Source organism: Filobasidium floriforme (assembly GCF_021052385.1).
Source record: "Filobasidium floriforme strain CBS 6241 chromosome Unknown HD553scaffold_5, whole genome shotgun sequence".
In the NCBI taxonomy this organism is placed as follows: Eukaryota; Fungi; Basidiomycota; class Tremellomycetes; order Filobasidiales; family Filobasidiaceae; genus Filobasidium; species Filobasidium floriforme.
In genome coordinates this window covers 148,873-170,249 of record NW_025763626.1, presented here as the reverse complement: position 1 = coordinate 170,249, position 21,377 = coordinate 148,873, and the positions used below count along the sequence as shown (strand labels likewise).

The 21,377-nt window shown below is 53.4% G+C and overlaps 8 protein-coding genes across 8 annotated transcripts; 5 read left to right on the top strand and 3 right to left on the bottom strand.

Annotated features, from left to right (window-relative positions):
* The first annotated feature begins 64 nt into the window (after nt 1–64).
* On the top strand, nt 65–2,454 carry HD553DRAFT_183060 (cupin-like domain-containing protein). Its single transcript, XM_046176967.1, has 9 exons — nt 65–223; nt 296–415; nt 517–643; nt 715–815; nt 905–1,054; nt 1,149–1,214; nt 1,304–1,387; nt 1,486–1,765; nt 2,033–2,454. The coding sequence occupies exons 1-9, from the start codon at nt 172–174 to the stop codon at nt 2,217–2,219; spliced, it is 1,167 nt and encodes a 388-aa protein (XP_046038350.1). The 5' UTR covers nt 65–171; the 3' UTR covers nt 2,220–2,454.
* Nucleotides 2,455–2,798: 344 nt separating this feature from the next.
* Nucleotides 2,799–4,592, top strand: HD553DRAFT_340045 (uncharacterized protein; the record flags this gene model as incomplete). The annotated part of the gene is made up of 1 exon (XM_046182497.1): nt 2,799–4,592. The coding sequence occupies one exon, from the start codon at nt 2,799–2,801 to the stop codon at nt 4,590–4,592; it is 1,794 nt and encodes a 597-aa protein (XP_046038349.1).
* Nucleotides 4,593–5,574: 982 nt separating this feature from the next.
* HD553DRAFT_367135 (putative major facilitator protein) lies at nt 5,575–8,935 on the bottom strand (the record flags this gene model as incomplete). Its single annotated transcript, XM_046184119.1, has 13 exons — nt 5,575–6,152; nt 6,221–6,324; nt 6,389–6,535; nt 6,603–6,731; nt 6,805–6,948; nt 7,018–7,135; nt 7,204–7,213; nt 7,286–7,368; nt 7,440–7,600; nt 7,664–8,471; nt 8,539–8,642; nt 8,712–8,786; nt 8,854–8,935. The coding sequence occupies 13 exons, from the start codon at nt 8,933–8,935 to the stop codon at nt 5,775–5,777; spliced, it is 2,343 nt and encodes a 780-aa protein (XP_046038348.1). The 3' UTR covers nt 5,575–5,774.
* Nucleotides 8,936–9,296: 361 nt separating this feature from the next.
* HD553DRAFT_306913 (putative dihydroxyacetone kinase 1) lies at nt 9,297–11,852 on the top strand. The gene is made up of 8 exons (XM_046179356.1): nt 9,297–9,758; nt 9,831–10,461; nt 10,551–10,782; nt 10,868–10,963; nt 11,025–11,072; nt 11,140–11,216; nt 11,275–11,577; nt 11,637–11,852. Exons 1-8 carry the CDS (start codon nt 9,409–9,411, stop codon nt 11,757–11,759), a joined length of 1,860 nt encoding a protein of 619 aa, XP_046038347.1. The 5' UTR covers nt 9,297–9,408; the 3' UTR covers nt 11,760–11,852.
* A 257-nt stretch (nt 11,853–12,109) lies between these two features.
* On the top strand, nt 12,110–15,158 carry HD553DRAFT_183023 (L-serine dehydratase 1). The gene is made up of 21 exons (XM_046176966.1): nt 12,110–12,324; nt 12,383–12,435; nt 12,489–12,512; nt 12,583–12,681; nt 12,740–12,761; nt 12,822–12,943; nt 12,998–13,133; nt 13,202–13,320; nt 13,390–13,406; nt 13,470–13,530; nt 13,602–13,647; nt 13,707–13,801; nt 13,861–13,929; nt 13,991–14,027; nt 14,098–14,114; nt 14,176–14,250; nt 14,316–14,530; nt 14,598–14,607; nt 14,665–14,713; nt 14,772–14,899; nt 14,953–15,158. Exons 1-21 carry the CDS (start codon nt 12,177–12,179, stop codon nt 14,989–14,991), a joined length of 1,581 nt encoding a protein of 526 aa, XP_046038346.1. The 5' UTR covers nt 12,110–12,176; the 3' UTR covers nt 14,992–15,158.
* Nucleotides 15,159–15,180: 22 nt separating this feature from the next.
* HD553DRAFT_340042 (uncharacterized protein) lies at nt 15,181–16,156 on the bottom strand (the record flags this gene model as incomplete). The annotated part of the gene is made up of 3 exons (XM_046182496.1): nt 15,181–15,274; nt 15,329–15,965; nt 16,030–16,156. The coding sequence occupies 3 exons, from the start codon at nt 16,154–16,156 to the stop codon at nt 15,181–15,183; spliced, it is 858 nt and encodes a 285-aa protein (XP_046038345.1).
* A 247-nt stretch (nt 16,157–16,403) lies between these two features.
* HD553DRAFT_293332 (putative ubiquitin activating enzyme E1) lies at nt 16,404–19,302 on the top strand. The gene is made up of 11 exons (XM_046178430.1): nt 16,404–16,599; nt 16,670–16,710; nt 16,781–17,075; nt 17,136–17,236; nt 17,298–17,422; nt 17,492–17,565; nt 17,636–17,739; nt 17,803–18,080; nt 18,155–18,309; nt 18,379–18,847; nt 18,909–19,302. Exons 1-11 carry the CDS (start codon nt 16,482–16,484, stop codon nt 19,168–19,170), a joined length of 2,022 nt encoding a protein of 673 aa, XP_046038344.1. The 5' UTR covers nt 16,404–16,481; the 3' UTR covers nt 19,171–19,302.
* HD553DRAFT_182983 (uncharacterized protein) lies at nt 19,193–21,280 on the bottom strand. The gene is made up of 3 exons (XM_046176965.1): nt 20,552–21,280; nt 19,856–20,474; nt 19,193–19,789 (listed from the first exon to the last, which is right to left on the bottom strand). Exons 1-3 carry the CDS (start codon nt 21,163–21,165, stop codon nt 19,337–19,339), a joined length of 1,686 nt encoding a protein of 561 aa, XP_046038343.1. The 5' UTR covers nt 21,166–21,280; the 3' UTR covers nt 19,193–19,336.
* Nucleotides 21,281–21,377: the final 97 nt, after the last annotated feature.

Here is a 21,377-nt window from a genome sequence, read left to right as displayed (position 1 = left end):
ACATAAAGTCGACTCGGGGATCTCGAGGTCGACCTTCTTCATGACGAATCCATAACATCGAACACAATCATATTCCTTTCGCTCATGCAGGCCTGAGCGGTTTGAGAACCGGCTCTAATCACCAGTAGCGTAGCCATAGTTGTTTGACATAGCTTGCTGTCGAGATTCAGTATGGATCCCGAAGCTTACGACCGGGCTATCAAGCTCGTCCAGGACTATCATGGCGAGTCCAGAACATCCTTCTGGACTTAGGAGACGTTTTAGCTGATCAGAGCGAGATGTCCGGGCGGTACAGATCATGTGGAACAATACGATGTCGAACACGAACGGATCGATTCGGATGACATGCTGGGGATGATGCGGGTGTTGATGGAAGCGAGCCCTCGGTTGATCAAGGGGATGGACGGGCTGGAAGGTAAGTCGCGGTTGGGTGCAAAGCGTCGTCCAGCTAGGTCATCAGGTTCGCATTCGAGCTCGTAGAAGCTAATCTGGACCAATACTATATTTTGAATGAAGACGGGACGGACCAGCCTGGCAGCTCTTCCCAGCGAACAAATACGGCGGGCTTTCGGTTCTGGGAACGACAAGGACTGTCGAGCGTTCTAGGGGAATCGAAAGTCTCGATCGCCGTCACGCCGAATGGGTAAGTATGCGACAACGATGGTCAGCAATTTTGCTACCAGTGCAACGTTGGTCTGATGTATCATATTGCAGGTTGGCAGATTCGGTACAGTACGACGAGGAGACGGAGAAGGCATACTTTGCCATGCCCCTAACAGAGAAGATGACGGTGGACGAGCTATTCAGGAAGATCGGTTCGTTTCCCATTACCAGTCCCTAGTAATGCACCCAAGTGACCCGAGAGCCGAGCTCACCAGAACCTTCAATAATGTTTCGACTACAGACGACCAAGACGATACCGACGTGTGTTACCTTCAATCCCAGAATGGCAACATCTGGGACCGGTTCAAGGAGGAGGAAGAGGACGACCCGCCAGAGTTGAGCCGGTTCCAGGAATACGTCCTGAGAGGTCCTCGGGTGATGCAGAAGCTGGGTGAGATCGGATTGGGCTATATGCTATTCGAGGTTGGTCTTCTGGCTTAGTTGAAGCTGAAAGTGTTTTGAACCGGGGGTCTCGGTTGATAAAGGCAAGGAGCCGGATGCGGTAAACCTCTGGGTAGGGACGAGCAAGAGCACGACGACTTTGCATAAAGGTAACGTCTCCCGGCTGGTTTCTTTCAATCTTCCCTTTTTCGGGCAAAGACGTGTTGTCGCCGATGGGCTGATGCGTTCTCGACTTCAGACCCGTATGACAACCTGTACCAAGTCTTGAGCGGCTCCAAGACGTTTACTCTCTTGAGCCCGATCGAGGGTTTCTTGTTGAACCGTGAGCATCCCAGGTCTTATCGCGGATAGCTCTTGCTCTCGCTCGTAAACCGCACGCTGAGGGTATACGGACCGGTGTTCCACTCTCGACCTGTACAGCGATGTTTTACCCTACGGCGACTTATGTACGAACACCGGACTCTAGCTTACGTCTAGTCCCCGATCCCATCCCACCTTCTTCCACGTTGGGCGGTAGTCGAGGTGTCCCGTGGACGACAATAGATCCGACATCGTTATCCTCATCGGACCGGGCGAGCCGAGCTCTGAGACCGACGACGATCGTGGTACGCGAAGGGGAATGGTTGTACCTCCCTGCGAATTGGTGGCATCACGTTCAGCAGGCCGAGGGGGACGAGGGGATCTGTGTGGCCGTCAACCAGTGAGTACCCACCGCGCAAAGGTTCGGGGGAGCTATGGGGATTTCGGGGAGCGCTAGTGAAGGCGGTTGGTGGTGTGACTACCCCCGGATGTTTGGAGGAAGGGAGGTCTGTTACCCCAACCCACGCTCTATGCGCTCTACGATACCCCACTGATAGAGCTGGGGAACTAGGGCGGGGTAGTAGCGCCTTCTCGCTTTCTCGCTTTCTCGAACCGAACCAAATCATTCCAATCGACTGACACATTCTGCTCGCGGGTGTATTTGCAGCTGGTACGATGCGCCCTTTCGACCCGACGTTTACGCGATGGAGCAGTTCATCCTGAAAGCACTCGGACGTGGGGATCTGGCGGTGGCGGACGATGACGATGACGATAGCGAAGGTAGCGAGCAGGGCGAGAGTGACGATGATGATGATACGCAGAGCGAGCAGAGTTGTTGGAGTTGCAATCGATAGCAGATGGTGATGGGGGTATTCTCTTCGTTATCAGCTCCCCCGTCCGTGTTCCTCGGGACCGGCGATGTGCGAATGATGCATGCATGCATGCGATGATGATCGTGTGACCCAGGGGCGCGCGAGACACGGAGGCAATTGGGGGAATTGGATCCACCTGATACCACCCACCGCACCGCTCGTTGCCTTCTAGCTCTTGGCTCCAACGAATCCGGGAAGAGGTCGATGGCAGTTGTTGGCAGGGTTTCGACTTGAACTTGTACGCTTCGTCTTCAATACGTTGTCGCTGTCGTCGTGTTGCAATAGGCAACAGCCACGACATACACATACCTTATCTATCGACACTCGCAATGTTTCACCACTCGGTAACAAAGGACTCGCACGTCCAGGATCGTCGAACGTAGATCCTGAACTATACCCCGTCACACGAGCATCTGGCATAACTGTATCGAATCGTCCCCTTTCATAACATCAGCATCACCTCGGATCGCCTTATATTATTCTCACCACAAGGGGTCGACTTTGCCACGGTTCGACGTCGACATATAATCCGACACCTTTCACGCAACATAAAGTCCTATCATGATCGCCACCCGTCAACCGACAAGGACAGATCGAAGCGAAATGACTTTCACCCTCACGCCACATTCCATGCTCGATCCCCATTCTCACCATCCGGCTTCTTCCGCTAGCACCTCTATCTCCCCGCCACCGTGCCCTCCTTCGTGGATCGGACAGATCCCGTTACCTTGCTCCGACAAGAAACAACGGGACGCTCGGGGACAGGTATGGAGAAACGTCTCGCGATACGCACCTCGAGCTAGGGAAAAGAGCACGACGAAGGTGGACGAAGGAAAGTCTGATAAAGGTCGAACCAACTTTGGCCTGAAGCCCCAAGCCTCGTCGACCAGCGGAGAGTTCGGGTCGAGGAAATCGCAATTGCAATCCCGATCGGACGATGACATTAATAATGGATATGGCTATCCGAGCGTGACCGTCATTCCCGTCCTCTCTCCACCTACATCGTCCTACACCTCGTCCTCCTCTTCGATCTCGATCTCGACCTCTTCTTCCTCGTCCCTCTCCTCACCCAACGATCTCGCCCTCATTTCCCCCTCGACGGGCCGACCACGAGGTTCGTTCTGGGCTCAATGTCCCGCCCGACCTACTCTCCCGCATTGTCGCGGAAGAGGCAGACTTCCGGTCAGGGGCTACAGACACAACACTCCGTTGCCGTCGCCTTATGATCCTAGCGACCTGGACGACGATGAGGACGACGAAGATGGGGAGGACGACGAGGTCTTGAGAGTCAAGAGCCAGAAATGGTTCCTCGCGCCTCCTCCTCCTTCATTACCTCTACCTCGGATCGAACGGGCCGCTTCGGGGAGCACGATCGTCAGGTCTCGAGATGTATCGTCGACTCGATCCGGGATTGACGATGCCTCTTCCACTACCACTACAAATACGGCAAACACGATCCGAAATCGGAATCGAGCGCGACGGGGGGCGTGTGAGAGGTCGAGGTTGAGATTGAGGTTCAAGTTGTTCCCCTTGGATGACGATGCCGACGACAAGACGGATCATCAAGAGAAGAACGAAGAGGTCCTTGGACGGTTATTGGGAGAGCCGGAGGAGGTGGTGGTGGTGGTGGTAGGATCGGATTTGGCCGATGGAGGAGGGGGAGTTGTGGGGAAGCGAGAGGGAAATGGATGCCACGAGACGCGGTTAGGAGCGCGATCGCGTGGAATCGAGATCGAGGCGCACGAGTGGCCCTTGTGCTCGTCCTCGATGCGACATGAAGGCGGCCACGCAGACGTCAACTTGAAAGACGGGAAGGGATCGACGGCGGTACCCCTGGCGAAACATGTCCAGGGGGAGAATGTCTGCTGGCGAGCACGACATGCTGCGAGGTATGCCTCTATGACGGCTCACCGGAATACGGACGCTTTCCAGTCGTTCAAGTCGATGTCCGACCTCGAAGACCCGGCTTTGCTGTCTAACGCTACTTCGACCAAACAACCCGCCTTCTCAGTCCAACTCTCCGTCATCTCCGAACCCTCCTACTCGGGCCCCTTGTGCACCGCTCCCGAACCTTGCCTCCAGCTACAACCCCCGCGCCGCCGATCAGACGGGGACCTCTTGCGCAAACGCGTCTTGGAGTGGAACATGGTCCTCAACGGGAAAGTCTCCAATGTGAGACCGCGCAAGGACAAGGAGCCTCGGGATCCTATCAATACGAGACGGTCGAGTTGTCCGGCCAAGCTGGGTTCGACCGTCCCCACGGTAGAGGAAGTCGGATTTGATGAAGACGAGATGGATCAGGAGATGGGGGAGGGAGAAGGGACTGTGGATGGACCAGAATTTCAGAATCGATGATGGACACTGTCGGCTAGCCACGACGGAATTCGAGCATGATCAGCGAGAAAGTCGAACAATATGTAGCAATCTCATTCAAGCACGACGCAAAATGTCACTTTTGTATCTTTCCTGTAGCCGTCAAAGAACAATGAATCAATCATGCATCAGAAAGTGGGGGTTAGCGCCAAGGAAACATCTGATGTATGGTCCGGGTAATCTTCACCAGTGAGTTTCCGAACGATAAGGCATCTGAGCTGCTTGTGCTTGGTGTATGGCATGTATGGTCAGATGCAGGAAGCTTCCGTCTCCGCGGTCGAAGTCTTATACCCCATCGCTGGAACTTCGGAACTGAAGTCCTATCTATCGCCTATCGTGGGGTTTCTCTGCGAGAGACAAGTCCGATGGCGGAATCTTTGGCTCGGCCCAGATCTCTCAGAATACCCATGCTAATGGCAACTGCAACGACTTCATCCAGCATGCTCTTGAGTGTCAAATCACTCGAATGAGTTTGCAATCTGTTTTGGGGGGAGAGCGATAGTCAACCCATCGAGACGTTCCCCCTCACATGGCGGTCCGTTTGACCCCTGCCAACCTGCTGATCACTTGCCAAAGATTCATTTGTACTCCCGGGGAAGAGCCGATGAATCTGACCTCAGGGACTTTATGGCTCAGTGCGGACTTTTTCGAGGTCCTCAGTCAATACAAGGACAGAGGGAGTAATGGAGGAAATCTTGTCGTTGCGAATCGGGTGATCGCAACTTTCTCACCCCTTGCTTCAATCTAGGGATCAAGCTCGACTGTAAGGTGCGTCTCGATGTTCTTTTCGTGTAGATAGGATACAGTAGCCGCTGAAAAGATGATGAATAGACGAAATAGCTGGAATGGATCATGAGGATCACCATGGTCCTGTGACCTGTCAGCAGTCGTTTTAATTTCAGTATCTGAGCGTAATCAGCCGCCATGTTTACTGACCTGAACCTATATCCGTGATATATGTCTGGCCCGAGCGTTGGATCATTCCTTCACCGTCACCTAAGCACCTCGATGCTTATTGTCGATACGCGAAATTAGGGTGGCTGATCAAATGCATGTAATATGGTGAAACCTATCAGCTGAACATATATCATCTCCTCCTCTATACGTTGACAAGCCGAGCTCTATATGCGCCATGATCGGGCTCCCGGCGTCATCCCCCTGTTCCTAATCCATCTTGTCGGCCTTCTTCTTCCTGAAATCCTCGTCGTCCACGTCCACATATTGATCTCTTGTCCTCGAGCTCGTCGGTTCCGAAGCCCGGCCGATATCCCCTTCGAGGTCGCTATCGTCGTCCTCAAGCGCAAAGACGACATTCTCGTCCTGGAGATCGTCACGCTCTCCTCCGAGCCGGATCCCACCGCCGTTGGCTTTGTTGTAAGGGTCGTCCTTGCCCAAGAAGCCCTCTTGCTCCTCGTCTTCGTCAAAGTCGTCATCGCCGTGCTGAACGGGACGTCCACCTGCAAGCTCGTAGCCCTCGCCATCCACCTCGTCCTCGTCTTGAGCGAGTTCTTGAGACATGGCAAATCGTACATTGTCACGGGACTGGTAGCGGTATACGCCTGTCGTTAGCATTCGCTCGAATGTGGCCAGGGGATCTCGGATCTACGTACAGGTCTCCAGAGCCATGCGATGGCGACGAACACGCCGAGATAGATTATCGCCAGAGACGCGTCAAGCAGGATCCATCTGTACCTCCAGTTTTTAGGTGCGTAATCTGATGAGATTCAAGATCGAGTCAGTCGTTGTTCGTTAAATAGTTGCCAAGCGCGATTACATACCTTCGTCTGCTCTGTTCGACAACGCCAGCGTCGAGATGACAAAGAACACCGTTACGGCGACGACGGCGACCATCAAGATCCTGTAGAGTTTCTTGAAGATGGCGAGCTTGTTGCGCTGCTTGCGTGCTTGAAGATGCAAGATCGTGCCTATCGAACTCTCCAGAATCAGTACAGTATCCACGCTGATGCAAGCGCGAAAGGTGTCGCGCCTTACCGTTCAGGGAGATGATAGTCCACATCAGGAAGCAGGTCAACGATAAGGCGAGAGGGAAGATCAAGAAGAGGATCAAGAAAAGCGAGGCGGTTTCGAGCTCGACCCTGACCGAGCCGATAGCATACAGAACTACGAAAAAGGAATGGTAGCACATGTCAGCATGTCAATTCAAATTCGGAACACAAACAACGATGCTGCTCACCACCAAAGACAAAGTGGAACGCTGTAAGAAGCCTGACACGGTTCATGACAGGGCCTAGGCTAGGGGTGACCACACTGAGACCCATCGAAACGACAAGCAGAAGGAAGAAGGAGATCGAGTTTCTTCCGGCGTTGAGTATAGCGACTGAATCGGGGTAAGTGAGCAGATCAGTCACATTGACGCAGCGCTCATGCCACTAGGCTAGATACTCACCGACAAACAAGAACGCCAGACTGCCAGAACCGCCGCCGTGTTTGTTAATGTATCGGTAGTAACCTTGATTGGCAAGCATCTCGACGATGAGGAAGACGATGGTTCCGGTGATGTACCACTAATCACGAGGCATCGCGTGATCAGCCGAAGTTGCGAGTCTCCGAGTTGACTTTCAGATCTGCTTACCTGCATAGGCCTGAGACAGATGCAGAGCGGACCAAGTCTCAGCGCCAATACGCGATGCAAGGTGAACCGACGTGGTACTTACAACAACTCCTTGTAGTGTTTTACACACAAGTAACCCCAACCTCCAGCTAAGACCGCATAGACAGTGCTCAAGAAAAGGTAAAACTGCCAAAAAGGCCCGAGTATCAGTACTTGTCTGGCAACACCCGTAACTGCCCTGCCATCCTCGTTCTCACCCCGATCTTGGGATATTCCGCAGCGGGAAGCTGTCCTTCGAAAGTGTTCTTAAAAAGGACCGACCCAGAGTAGCTCGCGTGCGTGGTCTCTTCTCGAGGCAACATGTCCGAGCGTTCCAAAGATCGCTTCTTGGAATTGATCAAGGTTACCGGAACGACACCTGCAATGCCCCGAGATCAGGCTCATGAAGCACTTCAAAGCACCACGACAAAGTCATGCTCACCGACACAATAGTAACCAGTTTTAGGGACGTTGTAGATGATGCTGCCGTCGTAGAGAGGTACCACACCGGATTTGGAAGAACCGAAAGTCTGCTTGGGCTTGGTAAAGACAGGGGCAGTCACTTCGTCATCCGCATCCTGGTCTACCCTGTCATCTTCCTGCTCAGGCTCCGTCACGTCCGGCGCTTCCTCAGCAGGCTCGCCATCGTCAATCTGATCCTCTTGATCGAGCTCGTCTTGCGTATCTTCCCCGGTGACATCCTCGAAATCCTCTCCAGCGTCCGGCTCGACATCTTCCTGAGCGTTTCGCTTGGCCTTTCGAGAAAAGGGGCTCGTCTCCTCGGCGAGCTCTTCCTCGAGGATCGCTTCTTCTTCTTGTAGTTCGGCATCCGATTCGAGCCCAGCATCAAGAAGATCATCCAAGAGCTCTTCCTCCAGCTCCTCTTCAGCTTCTTCTTCAGAGACCGGACTAGGCTCGGCGACACGGGTGGGTCGAGTCCGAGAATGAGATGTGCTGGTCGCAATCTCTTCTTCTTCATCAGTAGGCTCAGCTTGGGCTGTCGAGGTCCTGGTGGAGGTAGTATGAGCGGGACGATGACGGGTTCTGGTGGGGGCGAGAAGCGTCGTAGTGTCTTCGGCCGGCTCTTGCTCGTCCTCCTGGCTATCGGTCTGACCGAAACGAATGCCGGTCGTGAACAGGCTCGTCTGGTTCAATTCTACACCCTCGGGAAGGGTAGTGATGAACGATCCTAGTGAGTCCTTCGTGCACAATCCGGACCGAATCGCGGACGTTGTGCAGATGTACGTTTTCTAAGTGAGGAGGAAGAGCCGACGTTTCAGGCGAAAAGTCGTTCATCGCACGACGAATTGAGCTTACGGGCATCGAATCGTCCCCAGGCGAATCGGCGCCGAGATACTTGACATCGCTCCATTCGTATAGCACGAGAGCGAGCTGACCCGTTGACGTGGGGTCAAAGGTCACTGTTGTTTGAGATCATAGTAAGCGAGTGTCAAGGAACAGATGGACAGGTCTAGGATACCGTTGCTTACATGAGATATAGGCCTTTTCGCCACCATACATACCGCTGCAGACTTCCCGCAGCTCATCCGTATCTCTAATGTTTACTGTAGTGAGATTTCAGGCGTCAGAAGGAGGAATTGTCAACGAATCCTGGTATAGGACAGGGCAAACCTTGATATCCCGATACCGTGCTTGCCAGCAGAGACCAAGTCAAAGCCCCGAGAGCTCCTGCGTGGCGTAAAGCACCCCTCATGTTTGATAGTACTATCGACCAGAAGCTGGCCAGAAGCAAGCCTGTGAAACGTGTGAGACTGGCAGACTTGACGATACGACGAAAGAAACTCGAACATGTTTATCTCGTTCCCTTCGTCTCCTTCTCTGCTTGCATGGCTCGCTGCTGCCGAGACCATGGCCCGCTTCCGGCGACAAACCTACCGCTCGATGCCGTAACAAGAGGCGTTCGGAGGCAAACCTCGCTCTCAATCACGTGATCATCTACCTCGCCCATGACGAATCCGCTCTCTGTTCGCTGGTGCGGTTGTGCGGGAAATCGACTCTTGGCCACTTGGCGAACTCGGACCGACGGATCCGTGACATGTATCCCCTTCAACAGATCTGTATATATCTTCAGCTACAGCTCTTATGAGGTTGACAAGGATTACTGACTACACTACCTTGCCATAATAAGAGTCATAGTTTACCTGCCATCGCGATAGACCTCTCACCATGAACAAGCACGTCGTCAACGATCCTCGAACCTTGGCACTCGATTCCCTGCGAGGTCTCGTGACGAGCCATCCCGACCTCGAACTGGACGAGAATTACAGGGTCGTCAAGCGAGGATCTGGAACCAGCCGACCGATATCTGAAAAGGTCCAGCTAGTCTCGGGAGGAGGATCGGGCCATGAGCCTTCTTTCGCTGGGATGGTTGGCACTGGATTGTTGGACGCCTCTGTCTGCGGAAATGTGTTTGCGAGCCCCAACGTGGGTCAGATCCGACGAGGCGTCGAACTCGTCTCTACGGGTGCGACTTCGGAATCGACCAACAAGGGAGTGCTGATGATCATCATGCGATAGTGAGCGCTCACTTGCTGCTTAGCAGACTGCTCGCTCGCTGACTAACCCCAATCCCATGTGCGTGGCTTTAGCACCGGAGATGTGCTTCAATTTGCCCTTACTCTCGAACATTCCCGCTCAACGAATCCGTCCCTTCCCATCTCGCTCATCGTAGTAGGTGACGACGTCTCGGTGACCCGTACGCAGGGCACCATCGTCGGCCGGCGCGGGCTGGCGGGGACCGTGCTCGTACATAAGTTGGCTGGGGCTATGGCAGAGCGAGGAGATGACCTCGAGGCCATCACGACTCGCCTGAACGGTATCCTCGGAAACATCGGGACTTGTGGGGTTGGTCTGGGTCATTGTAGCGTCCCCGGCTCTGGCGGGGGCGACGGCGACGACGACGAAGAAGAACAGGCTCATCTCGCCGCAGACCACGTCGAGATCGGGATGGGCATCCACAACGAACCCGGCGTCTTGACGATCCCCCTTACGAAGGCTTCCGAGCTCGTCCCCCGTCTCCTGGAATACATCACCTCGACGTCTGACAAGGAACGCAGCTTCGTCCCGTTCCAGCACGATGGCAAGGACGAAGTCGTCCTGCTCGTCAACAATCTCGGCGGGATAAGCGAGGTCGAGATGGGACTTATCGCCAGAGAGGCCATTACGACGCTGCAAGGTCAAGGGATCCGAGTGAGACGTGTCGGTACCGGCAAATACATGGTGCGTCGTTTTTCGATTGGCGCCGAGCGTTTGACTTAGACCTGTCTGGCTGATTTGAAATCTCACGACCATTATTCTGTTCCCCTCAGACTTCGTTGAATCTGCCTGGTTTCTCGTTGACGACCCTGTTGTTGCCTCGTGAAAGCGGTTCGGCGACGACCCTCTCGTCGGACCAGGTAATCGAGCTCCTGGATGCGCCGGCTGTCGCACCGGGCTGGATTCCCTTGTATGAGCCCAGGGAACTCTCGGATTGTCTTGTCCAATTGCGAGAAAAGTCAGCGGCACCTGCAACTGCCAGCAAGACCAGGCGCGAGATACCTTGTGAGACCGCCTTCCTTTCATGCATTTTGACTGCAACCAGCTTTCGGAACAAGTAGGCTGATGCCGCTTTCCTCGCTCAATGCAGTTGCGCAGGACGGCTCGACGCTCTTCTCTAATGCAGTCAAATCGGCTTGTGAGAGTGTCATCCAGGCTGAACCGGAGATCACGAAATACGACACGAGTAAATGCAAATCGGGTCGGGATTTGAGACCACGGACTGATTGGTTGGTTCGCTAAAATAGTTGCAGGTGATGGAGACTGTGGTACCTGTCTCAAAGCCGGTGCCGAAGGTAAGCACTTGATACCTCTATGACCCATTGCTGCCGGTCTGACGTCCAACCTCGATCGTGTCTGCAGAGATTCTCAAAGCATTCGACCAGGGTCTGATATCGGAACAGGACGTGCCATCCGCCATCCTTGGACTAGCTGAAGCTGTAAGTAGGATATAGCTCTTTGACAGACTTCTTCGACTGACCCGCACCTGCTGTCCAGATGGAACGGGTCATGGACGGTACCTCCGGTGCCCTTTATTCGATCACGTTCAACGCTTTGGCTGCCGGTTTCCACAACCAGGATATCAAGTCGGGGCCGACAGCGAGAAACTGGGCGATCGCTCTCTCCCACGCTTTGGAATCGCTCTACAAGTACACCAACGCCCGTCCACCTTCCAGGACGCTGGTCGATCCTCTCGATGCCTTCACAAGCGCCTTTGCTGAGTCCGAAGGGTCCGATCTCGATGGTGCTGTCAGCCGGGCGAGGGAGGCAGCTGAGAAGACCAAGGACTTGGTCGCCAAGGTGAATAGCATTGTGGTCTCGGTTACAGATCCTCTGCTAACTTGGAAATCCAATTGCAGGCAGGAAGAGCCGCCTATGTCGGTCAGGAGACGCTCAAGGATCGTCAAGTCCCGGATCCAGGTGCTTGGGGAGTTGTGAAGATCTTGGAGGGACTGCAAAAAGTTTTGTCAGGTGGAAAGTGATGGGCCGGTCGTGACATATTTTGTACCGTCAACCCGAATGGGACTGTATACGTCTGAGTGCAATAACGCAGATCCATTCTTATGCTACTTGTCCCTCGACACGATCCCCGCCGTTCGCTAGACGATCGCCGACAGCGGCTCCCGGCTCGGGCGTTGATTGGAAAAGGCGTCACGGACTTGGCGGTCGAAATTGCTTCCGTGCCGGCTCGACTGTCGAGTTTCCAACGATAGGCGTTGATTTTTCCAATGACTTCTCGTTGTTGACGTCCTTTCACATGACCTCGACAGCTTAGATACAACAGGCTGATGTATATAACAGTGAAATTATACCTGTGATGCCTCGGATTGCAGGGGATCTCCCAATCGACTCGTGTACGATTCTCACCATCTCTAGCATCGCTTCGGCTACCTCCGAAAATGTCCAGGTTTCACCTCCGTCCTTCCTCGGTTGCTCTGAGCCTTCTTCGCGTGCGAGGTTGGCGAGAGGGCCGGTACTTGCACCGACACTTCGCTACGCAAGCAGAATTGATTTCGCCTAACGATCATGCAGTCCTTAGTGTCTTTGGTGAGAACGCGGATCGATCGAGCTCACTGCTTCTGAAGCTGAAACGGTCCGTACAAAGATCTATTTTCTGTCGGCGTGGGACCCAGCTCTTCTCACACGGTTGGGCCGATGGTAAATTGACTCATCAGGTGATAAATTCCAAGCTGACTGAACATCATTCGCAGAGAGCAGCCCGATCCTTCGTCAAGGTGAGATCTAGAAGTACGGTGGAGGCGAACTTCGCTAATCCATGTCCGCCACGTGATTCTGACCGTACAGGATCTAACGAGAGCTTCGATTACGCGCAAGGTACACAAGATCAAGGTCAACTTATATGGTAGTCTAGCTGCCACAGGAAAAGGACACATGACTCCTGAGGTGAGCAGTTCTCAGTCGGTCGTGCTGATGGAGCCGACAGCTAACCCATCTCATCCAGGCCATCTTGATGGGTCTAGAAGGTTCGTTTGCCCAGTGCTTCTAGCTCGAGAGGACTCGCCTCACAAGAACTTTTAACGTAGGCGAGGCGCCCGAGAGTATCGTCGCGAAGAGTATCCCTAGTCGATGTCTGTCGATCCAGAGCGGTGCTCAACTCTATGTCGATGGGCTCCAACCTATCTCGTTCGTGTATAATCAAGATCTGGTGAGTCGCTCGACTTTTACCGATTCTGCGTTCTCATGCTGACCTTGAGCGCAGAACATGTCTCTGTCACCATTACCTCGGCATCCAAACGCCATGACGATCTCGGCCTTTTCAGAGACGGGAGACATGCTAGCTACCAATTCTTACTATAGCGTGGGTGGCGGTTTCGTAGAGAGCGAAGCGACGGAATGTACGTCGAGATCTAAGTGCTGAAATCCTGTTTGCTGACGAATGAATCGACGGTTCCCACGGTAATAGATGCGGACTCTGTAGCTATAGCGCCCCTTCGTAGCGACGACCTGAAAACGATAATAGCACATCCACGATTAGCCTTTACTACCGCATCGGACTTGCTGGCGATCGCTGTTCGAGAGGATGTAAGTCGGTGTGACGAGACTCGATCTGTCGAAGCTGCAAGTCGATTGACGTTCCGTCCGTATTACCAGCTCACCATTCATGAGGTGTAAGTGACCATCTTCAGCGGTTTCTAAATTGGTAGAGGTCTAAGGATTTGTTAGTCCTATAGTATGATGGCAAACGAAAGGATGTGGCGAAACGAGAAACAGATCGAGGACGGCCTCGTTTTGGTAAGACTACACTAAGACTACACTACACAGTGCGTATCGAACGCTAGATTAATCGTCACAACCATCGATAGTTATGGGAAGTCATGAAGGACAGCATAGCTGCGGGTCTTTCGACCGGTATGTCAAGCGTGAACCCAACGAGTTCTGTGATTCTCCCACTAACGCCTTGCGATCAGACGAGACCATCCTTCCGGGTGGACTAAATCTTCGAAGGCGCGCGCCTTCTCTATATAAAGGCTGGAGCCGTATGCAAGCATTGAATGCCGTCCCCGTGAGTCGAGGGTGATGGACGACAGCGTTCCAGCATCTGAATCAGTCGCCTCGAATCAGCCAACAACCGAGAGACGACTACTTCCGGATATCAATCTGCTGAGCTGCTTTGCTATAGCCGTGAATGAAGTGAGTCGAAAAGACGCTAGAATCTGTTGTAGAGATAATATTCACATATGTTGTGGGTTAGACGAACGCTTCTGGTGGCAGAGTGGTGACGGCACCGAGTGAGTCCTGATATCTTGGTTTCTAGCTATGAAGGGCCGCTAAACGATTCTGCTTTGCGGGACCTTCCAGCCAACGGCGCAGCCGGCGTGAGCAAACCATATTACGCATCCAGGTAGTTGCCGTACTGATGTGATTAACCCGTTGTAGGTCATTCCTGCCGTTCTGAATTATCTGCTGGAAACGACGGAGAATAGAACCGATCACCGTGCCCTCGTAGAGCAGGTCAGTCGTTTGGCGCCTCCTGTGGCTTTTGGGCGTGTAGTTGCTCAAAGAGGAATGCATTTCAGTTCCTCTTGACTTCAGCGGCGATTGGAATGCTTTGCAAGAAGCGCGCAACTATATCGGCAGCCGAAGGGGGATGCATGGCGGAGATCGGGGTTGCAACGTCAATGGCGGCGGCAGGGCTAACCTCATGCCTAGGAGGCACCGTCAAGCAGGTGCTTATGGCTGCGGAAATCGGTTTGGAGCACAATCTCGGCCTTACATGTGATCCTATCGCCGGGTAAGAATACGAACTATCCTCTAGCCAACTGACCATCGCTAACGTCAATCAACCATATCCTCCATAGACTGGTACAGGTCCGTAACGATCTGAATAACCAAATGACGAGGCAACAGCTGATTTCCTCTTCACAGGTGCCTTGCATCGAACGCAACAGCTTGGGCGCGATCAAGGCGGTCACAGGTGAGCGGGTGTGAGCGTAGTAAAGTCACATGCAGTCCAACTGAACTATCGATTTCAGCGGCCCAACTGGCGCTGGCGGGCCATGACGAGCCCAAGGTCTGCCTGGACACTATCATCTCTGCCATGAAAGATACGGCGAAGAATATGCATGAGAACTACAAGGAGACCTCGATGGGAGGCATAGCCGTAAGTTTGGGATGACACTCGATGGCGCAACTTGGTTGACAATCTATCCATAGACCGCCTATCGACCGACGCCCGTACCGCCGCCATGTTGAGTGCCATGAATCGAGGTGGCCTTGAAACCGCAGGCGACTTCAGATCAGGGTTGTCGAATTATAATGTGTGACCAGTATGAATCGTTCACCATTATCACGATCGCGTCAGATGAGCTGCTGTACATCCAAGCGCCTTTCGTCCACTTGTTCGTACGTTTGAAAAGGGGAATTGAAGCCAATGATCGTTGATCATTGCTGCTTTTTGGCCAGGCGTTCACGTCTCTGACGCTTGACAGCCTCGAGCTTGGCTTTCAAGGTTTGCACCCTGTCGTCCGCGTCTTCCCTGATAATCGTTATTTCAGCTTCGCGTTTCTGCTCCTTAAACCTCGATACTCACTGTGCACGGGTTTCTTCCTCTAATCGATCGATGATCTCCTCCCTCTCCTCCCTCTGAGCTCGCGCATATCTCTCGGCTTCGGTTTCTTCCTCTTCCTCCGGTTCTACCACACCAGCGTCAGGCAAGACGGGTCCCTCCGTCTGTGCCGTCAGACGACCCGCAAAAGGATTGCTAGCAGAGGTAGGTGCAGCAGTGATGGTAGAACCGTTATCGGGAACGAATAGAGTGGGAGCAGCCTCGTAAAGTGTCTGTGCTTCAGGTTGAGACGGCTTGTAGGCCTTCTTCGCGACAGGCTTCGGGATTGAGCCAGACGCTGAGGGAGGACCGGGATCTGCTGCGATGCCAGCGATCGACGACAGGAAGGAGTCCAGTTCGTCATTGACTATTGTCGGAGCTGGAGCCGCTTGGCCAGAGGTATTCAACCCGTCTACTTTCGATCGCTTCGTCTGCCGCTCTTCATCGTCTGGATCATTTCCTGAGACTGCAGCTGGTCCTTCCTCCATCACATCTTGTGTAGACACAGGGTCTGGTTTGCGCCGTTTGGCCGCTTTGGCAGCCGCCTTGTCTTCTTCTGCCTTGACTCGCTGAAGCGACGTCCTGTGCTGCTTGCTCGCTGTATGCGCTGACCAATGTTTCACTATAGATCCAGGATCGAATGAGATACGGTAGCGAGCAATAAAGTTCTGACGGGATTGACATACCAGACACGACGCAGATTGAACAACGCAATTCGCCCTTTGCTGTTGTGGTCGCATGCGGATCTTGTACTTGCTGGGAGGTACCGGCTTGAGCCTTGTGAGCTCTCAGAAGGCTACGAGCGTCAGACATGTCGGCGATCAAAGGTGTCGTAGACTATTTGAGTGAAGGTAGGTTTGGTGATCTGGCCGTTCTCAGTTCAATGCAGCATTTTGGTCCGTCAACCTCTACCTCATGTCTATCTTGACGGGTCAATCGATGACGTAGCAACGCATAAGGTATATGCGATCTCAAGTCAATAGAGCCTGATCGACAATGGGGGTCGTCCGTCGAGAAGCACGAATTTAGAAGTTCACCCTGTATACCTCTTGTAGAATCACATCGAGATCCGCACACTCGTCACCCTGAATATTACCGGATATAGCTTTCTGTCACATTCAGGTTTCGGAACGGAAAGATGGTTGGAGTCGGTAGATCAGCACATGCTCAAGCGCTGCTCGGAAAGAATGCTTTCAGCAAGATTCGTCATTCCAAAGTTCTCGTCGTAGGTGCAGGCGGTATCGGTTGCGAATTGTGTGAGTGGAACATCAACTTGAAAAGATCCGGAGGCCTGTCGCTTGACTTGAATCCTGCCATACCTGAAAGTGAAAAACCTGGTCCTCGTTGGTTTCGGTAACATCGAGATTGTATGTCGGGGATTGGTCTTCCACCCGGGAATTTTGCGATTCTGACTCTTCCCTTTCTTCCCTTCGGCAGATCGACCTGGACACAATCGACTTGTCCAACTTGAATCGTCAATTCTTATTCCGTAAAGCGGATATCAAAAAGTCGAAAGCGCTTGTGGCTTCCGCATTCGCCCATCAGTTCAATCCTGGTCCAGGACCTTCCGAGAATTCTAGTGTCGATGGACCTGGATCGACAGGCGGCGTAGCTGTGGACCCGGGCAAGGGAGTCAACATCAAAGCGAGACACGGAAATATCAAAGAACCCGAAAACGATGTCGAGTGGATGAAGGGGTTCGATCTGGTCATGAGCGCGCTCGATAACATGGGTACGTGCGATCTCTGCAACATCCTCGCTCACCAAGCTGATACTCAAGCTTCGTTTGTAGATGCCCGGCGACACGTTAATCGACTCTGCGTATCCGCTGGAGTACCTCTGATCGAATCGGGTACCCAGGGTTATCTCGGTCAGGTCACCCCGATGCAAAAGGTACTTGGACGACCGCTTACCGCGAGATCAACCTGTGGCTGACATGTGGGCTTTCTTTTAGGATCGAACAGAATGCTACGATTGCGTCAGCAAGCCGACCCCGAAGACCTTTCCTGTCTGTACAATCCGTGCCACCCCTTCCGAGCCTATTCACTGCATCGTTTGGGGCAAGAGCTACCTACTACCGTTCGTACATCCTGCCTAGAAATACGTCATAGTGATACTTACACCACGTTGATAATTATTCTGGAACAGTAAGCTATTCGGGGAAGACGACGAGGCTTCGGACGAGGCGGAGCTAGAGAAGGCCAAAGCGACCGATCAGGACGGTACGATGATGGTTGATCGACATCGAGTGCGACTTGCAAACGCTGAACATCGGTCGCTTCTGCTTCACAGCTTCGGTGGCGGAGATAGAGGAGTTGAAAAAGGAGGCTGCAGCTTTCCGAGACGTCCGCAAAGGCCTAAACGAGGAAGATGGGGCTAAAAAGACATTCGAAAAGGTCTGTGCTTAGTTTCGAAGGAAGAGACTTTCTTCTTCTGACATTCTACATACTCTGAGTTAGGTATTCGGCGATGACATTCGACGCTTGCTCAAGATGGAAGACATGTGGAAGGTACCCGGCCGAGTAAAACCCGTACCTCTGGACTACAACACCATTCTCGACGGCTCGTTCCGTGTACCACCTCTTGCCAAGGCTGCCTCGGCTCCCGGTAAGGAAGGTCCTGTGCCTGCCTCAACATCACAGGTCAATCCAGCGCCCGCTACCAGTGTTCGCCAAGACAAGTTAAAAGATCAACAAGAATTGTCCATCAAGCAAAATCTGGAGCTGTTCCTAGAGAGGTGAGCAGCGACACGACCATTTCATTGGCTGCAAATCCACTCACCCGCCGCAATTTCCGCCTGCATTGCAAAAGTTGCAAGAAGCTGTCCGCACGCGGCATCTCTAGTCCTGGAACCCTCATCTCCTTCGACAAGGACGATGACGATACGCTTGATTTCGTGCTTGCCACCGCCAACCTGCGTGCTACCGCTTACGGAATTCCAACCAAGACCCGATTCGAGGTCAAGGGTAAGTGCAAATGCTTGTCACATCACGCCATATGAAGGAGCTACAACTGATCGAGCCTGACAATCACAGAAATGGCGGGCAATATCATCCCGGCGATCGCGACGACCAATGCAGTCATTGCAGGTTACATCGTCATGCGAGCCATCAACATCCTGCAGAATGACTGGAGCAAATGCTCCAACGTGTATCTCCGAGGGGACCCAGCTCGATTGATCGCACCCATCGCGCTTCAACCGCCCGAGGACAACTGCGGTGTCTGTGCAGACGTATACGTGCCACTCGCTTGCGATGTGGAACGTTTGACCCTGGGTTCCTTCGTTGGAGAGATCGTCAGGTCTTGGTTGGGTTGGAACACCAATGATGATGGCGATCAGATGGAAATCGCAGTCTACGAGGACAAGCGACTTCTAGCTGACCCTGACTTTGAGGATAACTACGGCAAGACGTTGGCCGATTTGGGCATCACAAGGGGCAAGACGCTAACCGTAACCGACGAGGACAACCTTTATCGCAACGTCAACTTCTCGATCTGCGCACTGTAGGTGTCCCGGCTAATGGACTTTGTGACGCTTCGTGGGACTGACGATTCCGTTCATCAGACCTGCCTCTGCCAACTCAACCTTCCACTTGCCCTCGAACGCGCCGCAGGTCCCGAGGCGACCCAAGGCTCCGGAACCTGCACCAACTTCTTCCGTGCCTTCTGTGGCGGGAACCAAACGTTCGGCGGACGACTTTGACATCTTGAGCGCTAGCTCTAGCAAGAAGCAGAAGTTGGACGCGAACGGGGCTGCCGGCAGTAACGGAGACAAAGGGCCCAACGGGCCGATCGACCTCAGAGACGATGAGATCGAGATTCTCTAGCTCTAATGAGGACTGCGCATGTGTAACGTTGTGGTGGTATGAGGGTAGACATGAATGTTGTACAAAGATTTTGTGATCCGTAGGGAAAGGTCGGACATGGTTAAACGATATGATAGAGGTCCACCTGCGCGCCTGCACGCAAGCATCGACCTCATGCATTGCTAGGTCATCTAGAGTATCCTTCCACTGAGCCGATAATTTGAGCTTCCTCATGGCGATTCGCATCCGAGCGGATCGTCGCCCTCCACACTTTGCCCACCTCGACTAAACGGAGTTTGGAAGCAGTATGCGTTCGATACTCATCTTCAGTAGGGACTTGCTCCGGGGTCGGTCCCGTCGTAGTCAGGACGTCCCCGGTCGACCTCCTGAACATCATTACGCGCTCCAACTTGGACGACAGCTTGAAGGTGAGATTGTTCAAATCTGCAAGTCCGGCTACCGTTTCAAGCTGGTGGGGTCTTCTGGGATCAGGAGGTTCAGGGGCCACCTGACAGGTCTCGCTCAGGTGCTTTGTCGCGTCCATACACGTGTCGTGAGTATCCCCGCTACCTGGCCTCACTGGCAATTCTAGAGTCCGGAGCAGCGGATAGTTGCGCTTCAAAGTAGTCGCCAAAGATTTCTGTATGAACGGTGCCTTCCTCAGCGCAAATCCTTTCAAGGCATAGATCGAAAACAGGCGACTTACTAACGCATCATCTTTCAACTCGAGAACACCTCCGAACGCCATGATCGACAGGTCCTTCAGACTCGTCAACGCGCGGTGTCCGTGCGTCAAAGCATGCAAGGCGAGTTGTATCGATTGTGCATCTGCCACGCTCGGAATGTCGACGCTGGTCGCGTATTGGCGGACGAGGTTGAGATGGAGGACCTCGATGCGGATGCGTTGCATGGACTGAAGCATATCTACAGTCGCTATGTAGGTTGCGAGGTCCATGTTTGCTCCCTGGAAGTCTACTTCCAGGAGACTGGGTGCATGACAGATGAGAGCATGCAGGTTGCCGATATTCTGGGCGTCGACCGTCCTCAAGGTGGATGTCACTCTGAGACTCTTCAGGTAAGGGAACAGGGGTCGGTATTCCGTCGTACCATCCAAGGGGCGGATGAGACGAGGAATGTAGATCCCGCTCGGACTGTTCCTTATCTGGCGATGAAGAGAGATATCGGAGTCGTATTCCTTGCTTCCTAGCTTGATAGGATCAAATCGTATGGTCAAGGTTTCAAGCGAGCTACCGATCTTCTCGAACAGGCGCAAAGCACTGTGAGCGAGAAAATCGTCGCCAGGGTCTATCCCCAGTTCGAGGTCCCTGTTCAAGAGGGGTAATCGCGGAGATTAGTGAGTCGGCCGTAGGTTTAGACGTTATGCGAGATCGTTATGGCTCACCTGACATGACCGGCCCACGCCGATATTCGGTCCCATATGTCTTGTCTCGACTTGTCCGAATTGCTCGACAAGGCAGATAGGCTAACTCTGAGCTGACCATTGAGGAGAGGCCAGATGTTTGATCTCAAAGACTTGCAAGTCGTTGACAGTATCAACAAGACGTCCTTGGCAGCACGTCCGAGATCAAGCTTATCTTCGCAAGAGCCGCGGTTTTCTGAGTACCCGTTGAGCTTGTCGATAGCAGCTTTGTCAGGCACGCTCGATCTTGACCGACGGATGGACTCGTGAGTAGGCCCACCTTGAGCATGGGCGCTATCAAGATTGCTCGCTTGAGGCGAGGCAGTCCCGGTCGTGCGACTCGCCAGACCGAAGTAATCACTCCCCCAAGCGCCCTCGTTCGATATCGCACCGGTACTAACAGGTCCAAGAGGTGTAAGAGGAGCGGATCCTGGAGCGAGGTTGGTAGGCAGATCCATGTAGCTCCTGGCCGGTACGGCTAGCGTAACAGGGACAGGCTCGGATGGCTTCGGTTCAGAGAGCTCTTGTGTCCGCAGAGCTATACGGAGCCATAGCTCGCTCGGTATGCGCAGGACGGCAGGTTGCTCGTCAAACATCCTTTCCGGGCGGGTCTCGAGGAGGTTGATGGGGTCAACCCATGTAGAGGGCAGAAAAGTGTAGTGATGAAAACCAATCGTCCGGGATTGACTCAGTAAGTATAAGGGGGACGTGGTTAACTGTGATTGAGACCGTGCTTACATGCTTTGTACAACCTACAACTCGCAACTCGTGGCGTCCCCCCACTTTGTCAACACGGGTCGCAGCGTGA

Bases quoted from the DNA above. Each gene is read 5' to 3' on its own strand.
- HD553DRAFT_183060 (XM_046176967.1), top strand. From the start codon at position 172: ATGGATCCCGAAGCTTACGACCGGGCTATCAAGCTCGTCCAGGACTAT. The intron at 644-714 runs GTAAGTATGCGA...ATCATATTGCAG, and splicing joins ATCGCCGTCACGCCGAATGG to GTTGGCAGATTCGGTACAGT. The intron at 816-904 runs GTTCGTTTCCCA...TTTCGACTACAG, and splicing joins CGAGCTATTCAGGAAGATCG to ACGACCAAGACGATACCGAC.
- HD553DRAFT_293332 (XM_046178430.1), top strand. From the start codon at position 16,482: ATGGTTGGAGTCGGTAGATCAGCACATGCTCAAGCGCTGCTCGGAAAG. The intron at 16,600-16,669 runs GTGAGTGGAACA...CATACCTGAAAG, and splicing joins CGGTATCGGTTGCGAATTGT to TGAAAAACCTGGTCCTCGTT. The intron at 17,423-17,491 runs GTTCGTACATCC...ATTCTGGAACAG, and splicing joins GGCAAGAGCTACCTACTACC to TAAGCTATTCGGGGAAGACG.
- HD553DRAFT_183023 (XM_046176966.1), top strand. From the start codon at position 12,177: ATGTCCAGGTTTCACCTCCGTCCTTCCTCGGTTGCTCTGAGCCTTCTT. The intron at 12,944-12,997 runs GTGAGTCGCTCG...CCTTGAGCGCAG, and splicing joins TCGTGTATAATCAAGATCTG to AACATGTCTCTGTCACCATT. The intron at 14,900-14,952 runs GTAAGTTTGGGA...ATCTATCCATAG, and splicing joins CCTCGATGGGAGGCATAGCC to ACCGCCTATCGACCGACGCC.
- HD553DRAFT_306913 (XM_046179356.1), top strand. From the start codon at position 9,409: ATGAACAAGCACGTCGTCAACGATCCTCGAACCTTGGCACTCGATTCC. The intron at 10,462-10,550 runs GTGCGTCGTTTT...TGTTCCCCTCAG, and splicing joins TCGGTACCGGCAAATACATG to ACTTCGTTGAATCTGCCTGG. The intron at 10,964-11,024 runs GTAAATGCAAAT...TCGCTAAAATAG, and splicing joins GATCACGAAATACGACACGA to TTGCAGGTGATGGAGACTGT.
- HD553DRAFT_182983 (XM_046176965.1), bottom strand. From the start codon at position 21,165: ATGTTTGACGAGCAACCTGCCGTCCTGCGCATACCGAGCGAGCTATGG. The intron at 20,475-20,551 runs GTGAGCCATAAC...CCTCTTGAACAG, and splicing joins GCGTGGGCCGGTCATGTCAG to GGACCTCGAACTGGGGATAG. The intron at 19,790-19,855 runs GTAAGTCGCCTG...CCGTTCATACAG, and splicing joins AGTTGAAAGATGATGCGTTA to AAATCTTTGGCGACTACTTT.